General features: G+C 47.8%; 1 protein-coding gene across 4 annotated transcripts in view; it reads right to left on the reverse strand.

The window, feature by feature from the left end:
- LOC139060529 (uncharacterized) overlaps positions 1 to 17,504 on the reverse strand; it is an 80,084-nt gene continuing 62,580 nt past the window's right edge. For 3 of the 4 annotated variants that reach the window (XM_070539692.1, XM_070539695.1, XM_070539693.1), the window contains 4 exons: positions 11,301 to 11,449; positions 7,387 to 7,692; positions 2,524 to 2,763; positions 1 to 481 (listed from right to left, as the gene is read on the reverse strand). In XM_070539692.1, coding sequence (XP_070395793.1) covers positions 114 to 481; positions 2,524 to 2,763; positions 7,387 to 7,692; positions 11,301 to 11,449 — 1,063 coding nt within the window. In that variant the 3' untranslated portion in view covers positions 1 to 113. The remainder of the gene's footprint in view (positions 482 to 2,523; positions 2,764 to 7,386; positions 7,693 to 11,300; positions 11,450 to 17,504) is intronic. The other variant, XM_070539694.1, reaches the window with a different exon arrangement.

Below are 17,504 nucleotides of genomic sequence, written 5' to 3' on the forward strand. Positions count from 1 at the left end.
TTTTGGTAGAGGAAACAGAAATTTACTATACAAATGAAGGAACATCTCGTTGATGCTAGACGGTCGCCATGAAGGACACGGTAATAAGTACTAAAAAATGCAAAAATTTGTTCCTAGAATAACGAGTAGTTGCGAAACTTCGGGGCTGGCACGACGAGAATGCGAACCCAGTCGCTTGTAGAAGGATTTCTGCGCAGGATGCCCGCCTTGCGTTGTACACCAGAAGGCGCTGCCGGCGACGCCCGCTTGTGCGTCAGCGCCGCAGCCGCCAAATTGTGTGCAGCCGGAGAATGATTGACTGCCCCGGAACGAACCAGCTTGAGGGCGCGCCCAGTATTGACGGCTGCCACCATCATGGCCCCGAGCCTGTCGCGAAGAACGCGTCGTTTTGTCCTAGTGCTAGCCTTCGTCGCCGATGTTTCGCCGAGTCCGTAGCGCCGGTCACCGTGCCGAAAATCTTGCGCAGTTGTTGCAACGGAAGCTGCGCACAAGTCGCGCCGGTTTTATTAATTCATTTATTTACTTACCTACTTATTTTATAAATTACTATTGCCATATCAATTATATGGACACTATAGGAGCATTTCCGCCGTCGGTGTCGGCGTCGCCGTGAGACTCCATATTAAATTCACGTGTGGTAAAAGCGTGGCCGCGTGCCGTATGCTGTATGTGCGAGTGAAAGCTAGCGAGAATGAGCCGACGGTTCCACCGCGCGCAAGGTACCGAAAGGTACCGAGTGGGGGGGGGGGGGGGGGGGCTCTTCTACTCCGGCGACGGTATGGCGCGGCCTAGCGCGGCCGCACGGGCTCTATTTTAGAAGCGATCTGCGATGGGGATAGAGTGCGCCGTGTGCTGATAGCCTCGTGTGCGCTGTGTTTTAGCCGCTTAATAGCGTTGAAGCGAGAGACAGCCCGTAGGTCAATTCACGCACTGCTGCTGCCACGCTTCCACACACCAGAGTTATGACAGCAAATGTCCCTGGTTACCGAGTGAGATGTGTTCGGGTTTGCCTGTGCACGTGTAACATTTATTTAGTGGGCGAATGTCTCAGTGTGTACGGTCATTCAAACTACTATCCTTACTTTCTATAGCGCCCGCCATGGCGCTTATGGTTATAGTGCTGGGCTACTAACCACGAGGACGCGGGATCGAATCCAGGCCACGGCGGCTGCATTTTGACGGGAACAAAATCGGAAAACACCTGTGTATTTCGATTCAGGTGCACGTTAAAGAGCCCCAGGTGGTCTAAATTACTTTGGAGTTCCGCACTACGGCATGCCTCATAATCAGATCGTGGTTTTGGCACGTAAAGCGCCATAACGTTTTACTTCGTATAGCTGACTAATAATTTGCTATTGCAATAGATGCTTCGCCTTTCGGGCGAAACTGTGACTTTCTAAATTTTTTTACACCTTCCCTTGACTACAACAGCACATAAAATAGGCAAGGTCTGTTTCCTATAGCCATAGAATAACAGGGGGTCTAAACTAAAATGTGTAAGTACAGAGAAGTGGTGCTTACAAAAGAAACAGTAAATGGGAAATCAATTTCAATTTTTCCTTATAAGAAAATATATGGGAATAAGCATAACTATACGATTATATAATATAGACAACAACGCATACATGATGATAAATACAGTTAACATAAACTGTGACACATCGTTACACACTGTTGTGGCACACTGCGTGCTTAACAACGAAGCAACGGGTGCTCCCCCCACTCTCCCTATTCGTTCGTCTGAAGTGGTTGCCCTTGTGCTGAGCTTTAAACATCCAGCTGCCGTGGTTGCTTAGCACCTATGGCGTTGGTCTGCTAAACACGAGGTCGCGGGATCGAATCCCGGCCACGGCGGTCGCATTTCGATGGGGGCGAGAATGCCCGTGTACTTAGATTTAGGTGCACGTTAAAGAACATCAGGTGGTCCGAATTTCCGGAGCCCCCCACTACGGCGTGCCTCATAATCAGAAAGCGGTTTTCGCACGTCAAGCGCCATAATTTAATTTTTTAAACGTCCATCGAACCTTGAAAGTTCCACGAAACTGTCAACACCTTCCCGTGGGTCCAACTAAGGAATCCAATGGCGCGCTGCACCAGGAGGAACGCGGCGCCCGTGACGTCAGCACCGCCCCGCCTTGTTCCTGCCGACGATGGGTCGCCAAAGGGATTTAAGGCAGAACCGGTCCCTCGTGAGGATACAGAGTCGCCACCAGCCGCCCCGTCGGTCTGGTACGCTCTTACCGCTACTTGTATGCTATTACCTGTATCTATCTGTGCTTATCTGTAATATCTGTACATATTGTATAAAGCTTTTCGTCTCCATTTCCTCTGCTCAAACAGTCCGTCTGTCATCCTCGACTCCGAGTCCCAACACTACATGCGGTTCTCTAACGTGCATCTAAATCAAGTACACGAGCGTTCTTGTGCTTCGCCCCCATCAAAAGGCAGCTGCCGTGGACAACAATGGTGCGCGCCAAATCATGTTCGGCACAGTTGCTGAAACAACACCTATGCATGACTTACTTGTAGTAGGCGCGAGCCAAATGGGCCTCCTGGCGCTTAAGTGCCTGAGCATTGCTCTATCGAGGAAGCTGCCGGACTGGTCGTCACGCTCGCGAGGTTTGTCGGTAGTCTGGAGGGCTTCCCAGGCAACACGGAACGAGTCTTCGCCTTCGAAGTACGACGACGGGGCGGTAGGCTTTGCGTGTCGTTGAATCCCGCTTTCGATTAAAGGTTCCTCGTTTTCACCAAGTGAGCAATTACCTAAAGAGTAGTACATGCGGTGCAATTGCCAAACGTAATTACACTAGCATTCGGCATTTCTAGTCTTATTTCTTCAATACAACTAACCGATGCACATTTTCGAACTTCCTAAAACAAATAATTATCAGCATAGTCGTGGTATTGATCATGGTGTACTATCAGAAAGAAGACACTTTTACCTGTCCTCCCTTCCATAACTGTCTGTATCTGTTCCTTGCGCAGGTGCATCACAGACGTGTTATAACACATACGGTTTTTATTCTTGTGCAAGTCATCGCGCTGACATGCATGCAGGGCCTTTAAAGTGGTTCTATAAGAGAGAGAGAGAGAAAGAGAAAGATGGAAATTGGAGAAAGGCAGGAAGGTTGACCAGAGTTAAAGCCTCCGGTTTGCTACCCAGCCCTAGGGGAAGGGAAAGGGGTAATAAAGACGGAAGGAAGAGCGGAGACAAAAAGACAAATGTGAAAAAGAAAAAAAAAATGTGGACGGAATGGGATCATTACCATCTTTTTAATAGGCCACAACCATGTAAAACGGTCAACAAAGACTTGGCCGACTTTCGCTGCGACGACAGTTCATGTTGACATTCCAAGAATGTCTGTTTAAGGTTAATGAAAGCAATGCTAGCTACTGGAATACTGGTTGCATATATTATTTATGCGCTTAGGTAGACACACTACCTCTTTAATTGAGGGCGCAAGCGATACAGTTTAATTATGTGTGATTTAGTATAGTCAGATTCGAAGACAAATTCATTTTTCTTGCATACTTTTAGATTGCTTATATTCTGGGATATTCGCTCATAACAATGGCACTCGTTGCGCTTACATCGCATTCCGAAATGGATGTCTCTCTGCACGTGCTGCACCGCACTGCACGTGCAGTCGCCGGTTCCACATAGCATGTCAGTATAGAGTCTGGGCGGAGCTGATAGCAGCAGCATTCCTGTCCTCGACTAGCAGAAACATGGGTGGTTTCTGCCTTTCGCACATAATCAGCTGCGTCACACGTCGAGACTGCCGCCTCAGAATGCGAAATTAGCATAGACTACCAATTTTAATGATGAATATTGCTGAACAAAAACATTCTAGAAAAATATGATGAAATGAAGTTGGCTGCGAATACGAATGTCTTACCTTCGAAATACGTAATATAAACATACCATTACAGAGAAATTAAGAAAGCTAAAGAAATATTCCAGGTTGCATATGCGGCGTCTGAAACCAGCCTTTCTGTAGCTATAGCATAGCCTCTTTAATAATAGAGAAATACATGCAGATCCAGCACGCTTACTTGAATTTAAGCGACCCGAAGCTTAAGGGGGGGGGGATAAACATTTATTGTAGAACCACCAATTTATGATGGCCAGGCCTGAGCCTCCCATGCGGGGACGTCGAGGGCTTGCCTCGCCGCCGCCTCACTGAGATAAAAGGCCTTAACGAGGTCGTCATAAGTGGTCAGATTGTCCCTGGTGCCCAACCCGTCTCCAGTGACTCCGGCGCCGTTGACTAGGCCTCGCGCAATGAAGTGGGTGACCTCGTTGAGATTGGTGAAGGCGTTTAATTAAGCGCTTTACGGGTAACTGTGATGCTTACAATTTGATGGTGACAGGTGTAGACCAAATGGTGAAAAACATTGGAAAATAAACACGGACGAGGGAGGAACTCAGAAAGAACGCTGATTGCCAACTACTTGGGCTTATTGTATGTGCACACAAATATGCCTATAAAAGAAGGGTGACGGAGGGTGGCGGTGAGGTTTGCTATCTTGCACTTCACCCGCGTACGCATCAAGTGATAAAAAGTGGGCTCTTAATGATGAAACCAGATTAGTGGCGGAGGTACATGAACTTTTTGTCAGAGCGATTGGAGGTGCACTGGCACAGGTATCACTTTAACGCATCATCGCACACGCTTCTTGTATCTCCTGTGCTGTTTGGTCTCTATACCGGCGCAAAGCACGAAAGCGTGATTCCGATCAATCACGCGACAAGAAGCGAACGGTTTGCTTTCTGAGCCGTTACGATATCGATCCCCTCCTAGAACACACGAACCATTGCGGCTCATACGTTTTCTTGATGCAGCTGCCAAGGACTTCTGAATGCATTCGCTAACAATCTGCAGCCAAGACGAAGTGCACTGACCTCGCTGTCTTGATGTCGCCTAGCTCGTCAAGCATGTGGTGTTGGGAGCAGGTAGAAAAATGCCTAAACGTAAGTTTTAATTTACTGGTTTAGTGGAAAACTGGTTTGCGTCACAGAAACAAAAATTAAAATAAGTGTTGAACCATGTATATATGTGAACCTTCTCTCTCTCTCTCCCTTGTCCCAATTCGGCGTTCGAGGAATTTGGTCGCATTAGGTATACATGTAGTCAGCGCTTCTGACGTGTCGCTTGCCTTCGTCTTTATCTTCGCCACGTTGTTAGTTTTAACCGCGAGTTTAATAAACTGGAGTAAAATTAAGATATGCAGCAGCGGTAGGATGTCCAGAGTTAACGTCTAGAGTGTCGTGTAAAGCCCCGTGCTGAAGCTAAGTAAATTTGGCCCTCCAAATTTAAATAACCTATATGTAATGTTCCGCCCCAACGAAAGTAGGGAAAACGTCAAAACACGCCTCCCTGTGGTAGTTATTAACGCTAATGAGTGCCGCTAGCTCGTAGAAACAGAAAAAAATAAATTGGTGAGGAGTGCCGACGGCGGCGAGCGCACGTCCTTCTCCGAAAGCGAACGTTTATTGCTTGCACTCCAGAGTCCCAATACCAGTTCACTCGAAACTGTTAGTTTAGCACTTCGTCTCCTCGCGTAGACGCACGGGAAGCGGCTACGGCCAAGCTATATGTGCATGTCCTCGGCGGCACGTTAAGTAAAGTGCTCCACGTGGTTAAGGGATGGCCCACACTAATTTTGGTTCCGCCATCTGGTATTTAGAAGCGAAACACTGTCATGGCAGGTGGTGGCGTTTATTGTTGCGCCTGACCATGGAGTAGAGAAAGGAATTCAAGAGGGAATGTCACGTCATAGCTTTGAAGCGAAGCTGAAAAAAAAAAAACAAGAGGAGAATCCAAGGAAAGGCCGGGAATTCTGCCATGAAAAGGCCATCGCGTCATAGTTTATGCAAGAGGTAGCTTTACTCGACAACCTCGAATCCCAACCCCCCCCCCCCCCCCCCAAAAAAAAAAGAAAGGGTATACTAAGTGTCGACGCTAAAGAAGAGATGGCCGACGTAAGTGCGCGAGGAATACGATACCACAAGATACGTAATACGCTAACAGTGATTATGATAGACATACTGAAGGAGGGAGATGAGGGAAACATCATCAACATTTAATCATCGAATCATGTGAACCATCATGCGCGTCGACATTGTCTTTTTAGCAGACTCTCGGTTGCTCTTTTCTTCTTTCTTACCTTCATGGTCTCCATGGCAGCGTAAGGATAGACGGCTCATCAGAATTATAAGACAAAAGGCACCGTTACTTGGTCCCCTAAGAGAGAGATTTCACATTTTACGTTCGCTGCCTTAACGGCTGATCTCATTGACAACGCGGACGGAACGTCATTCTCAGCACTGACGAAGCGTGAAAAGCGGGAAAGGGAATATCATTGGAAAAGGCAGCGTTACAACATTGTGGACCTGTACATATCACATATATAGTGGTCTCTGCATGCCCATTCTAGACCCACCGATACTTTATAGCCTACGCAAAAACCTTGCGTACGATATATGAAAGATATTTGCTGTACTGCGTCTCCAAAGGTCGTCAGATCACGTGAACTGCGAAACTAGATGTGCGTGAAGATATTGCACGTTCCTTTCTGTATCCATGCATGGCATGCTCTTCATTGCAGACGCGGTTTATCGTGTGGTATACCACACTCGGCCGTACGGCCCGCGCATTGTACCACTTCAGCGGGCAGCGTGACGGGCACAGCATAGAGTTTCATACAATTACTAGAGGGCAAATTGGCGTTACCGTCAACGCGAACGTCAAGCAGGGTGGTTCAGTCAGCATGACGATGATGGTTAATCGACGAGTTCACCTAAACTTCATCTTTCCGTCTTTTAAATGACTTTGTGACTTAGCAGACTCATCAATTTCAAAATAAATTCGCGATATTTAAAACAATTTTAATATTGTCTAACGGCAAGATTCGAACACACGACCTGTAGCACAGCAGCCAGATATTGAAACAAATGACCACGGGTGCATGGGCAAGCGCAACCACGGCAGCGATTATGCGTGTTCGCAGTTTTATTCTTTTGTTTTTATTTTTGAAAACAAGAAGTGTAGAATGCTTTGGAATTTTAGCTAGTGAAGACAGACAAAGCGAAATAAACGAAGCCACAACAACGTCTGGTTCGAAAAGCACGAAGACCAGACAGATCCAGCAACTGAACGGTCGCTGTGCCAGAGTTTCGTCTACTAATTATTTTAGGAAACTTTATACGCTACCAAGTGGTGGCGGCACCTGGTGCATTGGTATAGTTGCTATCGCAATTTTATCAAGAGTGAACACCTCTGTAAACGTTAAAGTTATTGGAATGTAATGTCCAACGGGTCATGTCTTGCTCGGCTGTTCTGCTTAGATTAGTCATATACATGTAGTTTGGGTATAGCTCACCGGCTGAGCAACGTTCCCTCGCGGCAAAGCGGGCTTCGACGACCCTTGGCAACGACGTTTCAGTGGCAGCGTGCACCACCGACGGCTGCTCTGCCGTCTCGAACACGTCACCGTGCGGCATGGGTGGAGGCTCGTCTTCGTGCTCGGGCTCCTCGATATCGAATATGCTTTTCTCGCGTCTCGCGCCGATCCGCCGGAGGCCGGAACCTTGACCCAAAGTCTCCACTTCGGTGTCGTTGCCTCCGTCCATGTCGAAGAGCCGGGCATTCTTAGAGGCATTCTTGCGCTCCTCAATACCCATCTCGCCTGCAACGGCAACCGTAGAACAGAATCCCAGTGACACGACAGACGGCCCCGCATAAAGATTCCCGAAGAATAAACAATGTCATTTTACACTAAAAGGGGCAAGAACATACTTTTCCCCTTTATTGACAGGTCAAATGAACGAGCGGGATTCATGCGTTACCAACTGCCAATTATTACCTATATTTTTGTCATTAGTTTAAAAAGAATTACGCGCTATATAGTTATGGTTTGCATTTATTACTTCCTGCGCCCATTGTTCTACACAAAACGTCTACTTAAAGTAGACGTTTTACCTAAAGTAGATTACCTAAAGTGAATTTTATACGTTATTACCATGTTCACATGGCTAAGTTTAGCATCTTGTGCAGTTCTGTTTACAATACTCCTTACCTATGTCCTTAGTACTTAAACTCGACATTTCTAACATCTATCTTGCATAATGACGTTTGTTCAGATACATACAATGTGATTGCTATTAACTCTGTATATTGCTTTCTCGTTATGATAATAGATGAGATCAACAGTATCATTAAACAGAACGCTTGAGGCGAGCAGCGCGTAAAATAGTTATTACACAGGGCAAAGAAGACGGCCACAGTGCCGACTATTAACTGAATTAGTAACGGCGATGTTTGCGTAGTGCACAAAAGTAGAAAAGGAAGGACAGAAACGAATAAAGAGCGCTAACTTAGAACTCATCTTTCTTTGCGGAAGAGCGCAATATATATGCGCGGCCAACAGGAAAACACACAGAAAAAAAGGGGGATACGATTACCCTGCTCTTGACCTGGGCAATTGTACGCGACGCAGACGGCGCCGTTATGAACCACGATAACTCGCCAAAGCCTGTACCCTAATGTCAACTGGGGTTTTACATAAATCACACAGAAATATATATGGGGTGTTGTCTTATTGTCTTACACGTGTTGGTACACGTGTAAGACAATTAAAACAAAGGCAAAACTAGTGTGCAATAGTGTGCATCCAGATACCCTATCTCTGAGGCAGCTGTAATTACCTCTCGGACACCTCTACTCACCATTCTCTCCCCTCCACAAGCACTAAACATCCCTTTTGTCCTCATGGCTTCACTGTATGGACGGCTGAAAGAATCCATTTGCAAGTATGGTGCCGTTTGGTATATCGTGCGCAGGTTTTTCTTGTCTATACGTAGTGCAGCGGATCGACATAAACATTCCACGAGATTACACGTCGCACTGGATGACAATAAAGACAATTGTACGCATCGTGTTTCATGTTAGAGCATTTATTAATTTGGTCGCAAACCATTCGCTTAATATACGTTCTGGCATGTGCAATGGGTCTGCGTTTCTCTCTATTATTTTGTGTACAAATTTACCTATATGTAACTAAATAACCAGATGTCAAACGTTTCTTACTATAAGTTGAATTGAACCACTGTATGGTCATTCTTATAGCCTAAAACTACCCTCTCACTTACACAGTGGCAGCGCGTTATTGTAGAAATCACTGTTCGTTCATACGTGACTCCACTGAGATAACTGTGATTAAAGCCACGTAACCACGTGTTTTTCCTTTTGTTAACCACAATTCACAAGATTCAAACATGGCGTAGAAAAACAATAAATCTGCTATTGATATGCAGGTGAAAATCTTTCAACCTTATGTAAAGCTAGCTAGGACAGCGTCAAAATAAAACTAGCGCTTATCTAAGATTAAAACACAACATTTAATTGCCGTTTCGATGTCGCTACTAGCACTTCGTTTACATTACGTAGGAGTGCGTTTCTGTCCGATTATTAATCGGACCCTCTCATGCTCCAACTGAATTTGAGTATGTACCATCCTCGCCTGACGAGCTCTCATCAATATTAGACTAGCTGGGACGTCCCATATAGTTATTCATTAGGTGTTGCAGTTCGCTACGAATTTGAGGCTTCTTCCGAACGGCACGAGCTGCCTGCCAGTATATGCTCAAAAGGTACAGCCTAAAACAAAAAAAAATGTTAAAGAAGTATTGTCAGGTAGATCGCGAGCAGGTTTCAACGGCTGCAGGTGTTCCTTAAATGTATCCATTAGCTCAGAGACAACAAGCTCAAAAATGTCACCAGAGCAATGCATCAGCATCGATAAAATCTCCATAAAGTTACACACTTTAACAACTACATACTCATCAAGGCGAATTTGAAGGTTGTGGTCTTCGTGTGCCATGTAAATATCACTGGGGACTGGCCCCAAGCATCAAACGATGCAAACGCCACTTTTTGAAATGCAATATTGATCACTAAAGCAGGCAAAACTTTATATAAAACGTCAGCAATCCTAGGAAGCCACTGATCGAGAGACAGAGGGAGAGAGAAATACTTTGTTTTACCGCTGATCGAAGCCACTGAAGTGTTCTAGAAGGCTGTCAACTGAAAAATGTCTATACATTCTTCAACAGACTAAAGTAGCCATAGTAATATGAATGGCGTAACAGAGATATTTAACATCTGTTCAGAAAGCCTTAAGTCCCTTATTATTTACGCGTAGAAGGCTGATAGTTCACAGCATTGCCTGCTGATGAGCGTGCATGAGTTGACGTGATCATGGTGTTGCATCTTTGGCAAAGTGTCAATAAAATGTGTGTTTTTAATGAGAAATGTTCTAAATAATAATCAAGAATCTGACTCTGGAGCCATGTTCGTATCTTTGCGGATTCCGTGCTGTTGAAAATGAAACCCAACGGCAAAACATTTCACTTGCGCTAACGAGGTTAAAAAATCTTAGTGAAGTTTAACTAAGCATAATTCAATTTTGGCGAAAATACAAGGTCATTATTTGTATAATTATTTAATTAGAAGACCTTAAACAGTATCTGCGGGGGTTATTTGGTTACGTGGTGGTTAGCGGATATGACGTAAATCCCAGAACAAGGCCTTCGGGATTTTCCGTGCGCCATAGGAGCCGCCCATTTCGGAGGTGAAGCCAAAGCACTTAGCTATTTTTTAAGGTCGCAGGTTGTGCGTCATTTTCGTTCAACCGTAATGGTGGCATTTTTTTTTCTTGGAAATTTTTTTAGTATTTGCATGCACAAAAATTTTCGTGAGCTTTTGCTTGTGTATTAACGAACGCATTCATATGTTAAACAAGAGCTTGCACACAGGCTGCTTTATTCGTGCATGCTGTACTAGATTAAACTAGGGTTCTTGTGCAGTTTAAAATTTGGGTGGCAAAATTTTATGCAGCCATTCTTAAGCTGCCTGGAAGTTCCAGATCTTGTGTTGAAATGCGCCACAGAGCGTAATATTGTTCACTTGCTCCTATCGACCCCTCCATAGGCACTGTGAAGGAGCTTTTGGTGGCGCGTTATTGTTACCCAAGTTTCCCAAGAAAAACGTATTTGGTGCCGTCGTTGAATGCAAGTCCACGCACTTGAAGTTTTCAAATATAACATGCTTCGTGCGTCGAAGCTCATATATGCAGCTTTCTTGTGCGTTTAGGAGCAAGACTCACTGATGAAACCGTGTTTTAACTGCGTATAGGGAAACGTGTATCAGCTGGACTGTTTAACGAGATGTATCAGAAGGAAGCCCTTGAGACCAGATTGTGTCAGAATAATAAATGTGAGGCTCCGGCTTACTTACACAGAAAATTGGTTACTCCTTCAGGGGCGATGAGAAAGGCGAGGTTGATCGCCAGCACAGAGGCGAGTAAAATGATCACGATACTGTAACAGCAACATCTGTCACAAAACGGCACGGCAACGCGGAACGTGCCAGATGGGGTTTCCTCCCTGCAGGTGAAGGAAGGACATATAAATATGAAAGCCCTTCTGAATATTTGTGGTCTTACGTAGGTTGGCCTTACATCCTAAAATCTACTGAATGGGGGCAGAGCACCTTTTTGGGGGTGTTGATCATTTCAACGGTGCACTTATAGGCTGAAGAAGGGTTTTTTTTGCTGGTCCAGTTGATGCTCGTGTTTGTTTCCTTTCTTGTGCCGTCCTCGCGCAGTTCACCCACAAATTACTCCATAGGCACAAGGGAAGGGATGTGTTTGGACCGGTGGCGCCTGCATGCGGCGGCGCCGCTAATGTGATCGCATGTGACGATCAAGCCGGCCTCACCAGGTGCTGCCGGCCGCCAACTACGTTGATTTAATATGCTCCGTCGTTTTTTTTCTGCTTTGTGTTGCCGAAATACAACGTTAACGTGTCGCGTTTCTGGATGCATGAACCATTGCTGAAACATGACTGAAGCTGGTTAGGCTATTCAGTTCCATCGTCTTTCGTGGCGGCCTCACCAGATGGGACGGCGGAAAGACAGGATACGCGCGGTCTCTAGGCAAAATTACGCATAGGGCTCGACAACTCAAACGCGATATTCGAATCGCATGGTCGCCGGCGCTTTTTGCACTAACTGTAGGTGCTGGGGACACCGAGCTGATACATCGTGATATACAATGAAAGCGAGAACCTTTGTGATGCATTGCATTTGCATTTGGACCCAAGGCGATCACCTAGAGCTCACCTGTGGCACAAAAAAAAAGAGAAAAAGACAGTGGATGTCGCACGGTCCGAGTACTACGTTTCAATTGCTGAGCACTGTACATTTCCGAAGCTGCTTTGTTGTGGTCTTGAAGTTCTAACAATGATAAAGAAGCCGTTCATACGCAAGAGCTTTGTGACACATGGGAATTGTTTGTCTGCGCCTCCGCAGCTATAACAACTCCGAAACTTCGGCAACGAAGGTGAACACTCAGATTTGTAGTCGCCATTTTGCCGTCTTATCCGTGCATCAGTCTCCCTTTTAGAGTATATCTTGGTCCTTCGCGTTTCACAACTCTAATTGCATCCGGTACATGACTGCTGTACATCGACGGCGGACGCAAACGCACCGTGTGTTCATACTTGCCGGCGGCGGCGGCGGCTCTCGACGCGCTGTGCTGTGTGAGATGGACCATGACTGAAAACTGGGCTAGCTTCTAAGACGTCAGGAACGACGAAGCATTGCTAAGATAAAAGGAATTACAGCGCATAGAGAACGAGACATTACCAAATGTGCAATCGGCGAAGCAGCTCAAGAAACAGAAAAACTCGGTGCCCTTCAACTCTGTCAGCAAGGATGACCAGTGAAGCTGTGTTTGTTGGCCCTTTAATGGCGAACTCTACCGACGGCGCTGGTTGGTCCGGCATTTCACAATCTTCGGGATCGGCGCACATATGGGAAGTGCTTAACACCTGATTCACCTCCGCGCGGGTCTACCCGGTATTTAACTTGCTTCGGGATGGGCCCAAGTAAGAAGAGTCCGTAACGTCTGCTTACGCGGCTGACCTGCACCACAGGTCAGCCGCGTAAGCAGACCAATAGCGGCTGACCAATAGCGGCTGACCTGCACCACAGGTTAGCCGCTAATGCACTATTTTCAGGATCGGCCCACGTATCAGGAGTGCTTAACGCCTGCTTCACCTCAGCCGCAGGTCGTCCCGGCATTGCACTATCTTCGAGATCGGCCCACGTGTGGTTCAATGATGTGTAACAAAGAAGAGAAGCCTGCCTGCGCCGCAGCAATCTTAGCAAGTGATGGACGTGCTGGGTTTCAACCACCCTGGAACTTCGGAGTCGCACTCTACCCCCCATCATGCCCGACGACGCATGCACTCCTGCAACTCCTCCAACGGCGCCGGCTACCTTGGTCTGTGCCGGTGCCTTGCGTCAGCGCGATCCCCCTATCTTCTCCGGCACAGATGACAAAGACGTTGACGATTGGATCTCCTGTTATGAGCCAGTGAGTGCCCATAACCAGTGGGACGATGGTACCAAGTACAGAAACGTCGCATTCTACCTTACGGACGCTGCGAAACTATGGTTTCTAAACCATGAAGCCGACCTCACTTCGTGGTTGGTCTTCAAGACGAGCTTTACCCGAGTTTTCGGTCGCCCAGCAGTAAGAAAGCTTCGTGCAGAACGTTTGCGCACACGATCCCAAGAGGCCGGAGAGAACTTCACGAGCTACATTGAGGACATTGTCGACCTTTGCAAACGGGTGAACAGGAGGAGAAGATCAAACATATTATGAAGGGTATTGAGGATGACGCGTTTCAAATGTTAACATCGAAGAGTCCTCATACTGTCGCGGAAGTGGTCGAATTGTGTCAGAGTTACGACGAGTTGCGCAGGCAACGGCTTCACACCCGACGTCCCACTCCGCCCGCCGACTCTCTCTCAAGCCTTGGAGTCATGCTGCTGTTCATCATGCTGCTCTGTTTATAAACATTCAGGAATTAGTTCGTGCAGAGGTCGCCCGCCAGCTATCTTTGACATCTTCTGTGCCGGAACCACCACCCGTTTTGCCTCCTACGATCCGCGACTTCATTCAAGAGCAAGTATCTCAAGCCGTCCCTCCAGCAGCTGAGCAGACACCACTCACTGCACCTCTCACAAGCAGTTTCCCGACCTCGTCCACAAACGCTCTTGCCGCCCTCTATGCATCGACCGCCGACATTTTTGCCGCCATCTATGCCGCTTCACGAGCGACAGCATTTTCCTCCTATGCCACTGCCCGACCTACAGCATTATCCGACTCCTCAACCACCAGCTCATACCGGTAGCGATGGTGCTGGGGCGCAGGCAGGCTACTCTTCTTTGTTACAGATGTTTTTTTCTAGCAGGGCCGCGTCAGTCATGGTGCGTACTCGAAGGCATGAACGCAGGTGGTGTCTGACACGGACGCCGGAGGAGAAGGCTCGAGCTTTGTTTCGACACACGGACAAGATCCTGGAGGAACTAGCCGTTACCAACTTTCCTGTAATATTCACTGACGATTACGATCTCCCTAATGCGAAATTTGAGCGCAGGTCTATACGTGTTTTTATTTCGCGTAATGGCGCCCACAATTGGTCTCGTGCCACACGGTGCAAATAGCGAAGTGTCGCGCGACTGCCTGGCTAAACTGGAGACCGCGAGAGCCGGCGCGTGGGTAGGTACCGCTTGGGCGCAATTCATAGAAGCCCTCACCGACTGACTCGGGTGACGAGCGCTACCTTGGTGCCATCTCGTAGCCATCGCCGCAAAGCCCGTCATGCGTGGCAGTATGCTTTTCTTCTCGCGCTTTCGTCATGCCTTCCTTCGCTTTCTACCTGCTGGTTACGCTGCACTTTCTTCTCCTGCACCGAATGAACGAGCGCAGGGAAAGATGAAAGAGCGAACGCGGAGCGGGAATAGAAAGACGCCAGTCGAGAACGGCTGTACAGTGTAAGGGCGGAGACCAATTAGAGCGGCCATTTTAGTGACGGGCGCGCCAGAAACTGGTGTCATGCGGAACCTCCCCCCCCCCCCCCCCCGCTCCCATCCCGCCCACCCATCGATGCGTACTCGTATCTGGTATCAGCCGGACCCCTGGTTTCGTTCTATCACTTCTCGAGTCAGGTCTCACTCGCGCTTGTTTGGTTTGTTCCCTTTGGTCTCCTTCGCGCTCGATTAGATTTTCATGGTTTCTGCTAATTCTGTAATCTGAGTGCGTGCGCGACGAGAATTCTGTAGTCTTTCTGGAAGCCAAGCGGCACCAGCGATTATGCTGGAACTTTCGATGAGTCATGTATAAAAGCCGACGTGCTTGGCCCGGTGATAAGGTTTTCGGTGACTGCTGACTCTGCTTCACGTCTCTCTCAAATTCTTTGCCTCAATATATCGCGACACGAAAAGAAAGCATATTGAGCTGAGCTCAAATTTCACACTACGGAGTATCGTAATTGTCGGTGAATCTTTTTCAACCACTGTTGCGCACCGCGTTCGCTTTCATCTTTCGCTGTACTCGTTCACTCGGTTACACCTGAAACGCCGACGCTCGCCGCAGGAACAGGTGCCTAAAGCCCTGACCATAGTTACGTTTGCACCACGCGTAAGCCCGCGTCCGCGCACCCACGCATGCGAAGTGCTTCTTTACATTTTGTACTGTTGTAACAGTTGTAAAAAATGACAACCATTCCACTCTGTGAAGACGGAGTGGCAGCGATAGCTGACGACAGTCAAAGCTCTCAAACTAAAGGCTAAGTGCTTTCGCAGCCATTCCATCGTCGCAGAGTTGAATGGTTGTCATTTGTTACGTTGCGAGTCTGGCGTCGCTGCTCGTTCGGAAGTGCTCGGGCTCGCGATTGTCCTTTTCGTTCAGCATGGCGAGAACGTTCTTCGTCGGTGGTCGTTTCGCACCGGCGCCGCTTGAATTCTCGTTGCTGTTCCCTCCCGGCTCTCCTCGTACGCATGTTCGGGAATACGAACTGTACGCGTCCGTCCCACCGATAACGCAGCTGTTTTTCGCGCCGATACCTCTCCTGCTTACATAGTGCGATAACCTTGACGTTACAATATTATTCGCGGCGAGCGTTCTAATCTGTTCCGCATTTTGACATCTGCGCCGCCGCACTGCACCCGTATGGGTTTGTTAGAAATCGCTAAGTCCGTTTCCGTTGCCGGACGCCGAAAAAACTACGGAAGGTTGGTCATATACAGCTTTCGCTGAAGTATAGCAATTACGTTTATAAATATCCATGCATCTTGAAACACTGTCAATAACAAAACACGAATGGGGTGTCTGCCAAGGCATCTATGAGTGAGCCCAGTGATCGCGTGCTGTCGCGCGTCTTTGTAGATGCAAACCACCATTCCTTTCGAGGCGAGGCAGGAGCTAGGTGCGTAGATGCAAGCTTGCGCGCGTCCGCAAGCGTGCGTGTGGTCTGGGCTTAAGAGCTGCGCTCCACAGAAGGGACACATACACTCGGCCACAAAAGTTTACGGACCACGGGCTCTCAGAAAACATTCAACACCTGAGCAGCCTGTAGCAGTAGCCAGAAAAACTGTATACGTGTTGGCATATTCTAGTCTAGTCCGCAAATGCAAATACGAGGCTGCGTTGTGAGGTTCCAGAGATATTGAACTTTTTCTGAGATTTCATGGTCCGTAATATTTTGTGGCTGAGTGTTCGTCTTCTTTTTAGGCGCAGCCCTTAGGCACCCATTTCTGCAGCGAGCGTTGGCGTCGTCCCTTGGCGTTGTCGTAGCCGAATGAACAAGCTCAGCAAAAGGATGAAAGAGTGAACGCGGAGCGCTGATGAAAGACGGCGACAGCGAAAAGAGCGCGAGCGGGAACGCGGAGGAGGAGGATGCAGCGTTACCATGAGGCGGAAAGCGGAGGAGGAGGGTATGGCAAAGGGGTGAGAAGAAAAGCGTAGGGCTGCGCAAGATGGGCTTTGCGGCGACGACCGATACGACATTGCGCCAGAGTGGCGCGTCGTCGTCTGTTCATTGATGGCATGCGGAGAGTGTGTCCACCGATACCATATATGGGAAAAAAAAAGCGCAGCTTGAGCGAAAGTCTGTCTGCGGTGGCAGCTGTGAATCGCACCCACGCGTCACGTACCCATGTGCTGCCTCTCACGATATCGCCGTTAGGGAGGCAGTCGCGCCACACTTCGCTCCGTTTCCAGTGTGCCGCACGAGACAGATTGTCATCTCCAGCCCATATATCGCGAAATGAAAACACGTATAGATTTCACGTAATCGTCGGCGAATTCTTTATTCCAGAAAGAGAGGGGACAGCCTGCACCGAACCTAAAGGAGGTATCACGTCTCGCAGCGTTTGCCAAGCGTTCTGCTACGAGGTAAGGACTGCGAAATGAGAGCCGACCGGGTTCAGTTTAACACACAGTCTTCGAGGGTGAGCGGCTACGACGGGAGAATGGGCCAAAATGACAAGCTTTCGCTCTTGACAGAAGGAAGAGAGCAATTAATTCTAGTGGCTGAATAGGACCTAGAGCACATACGAATACTCTAGCTCGTGCTGTGTTGGACGTGA

Source organism: Dermacentor albipictus, chromosome 5 (assembly GCF_038994185.2).
Source record: "Dermacentor albipictus isolate Rhodes 1998 colony chromosome 5, USDA_Dalb.pri_finalv2, whole genome shotgun sequence".
Classification (NCBI taxonomy): domain Eukaryota; kingdom Metazoa; phylum Arthropoda; class Arachnida; order Ixodida; family Ixodidae; genus Dermacentor; species Dermacentor albipictus.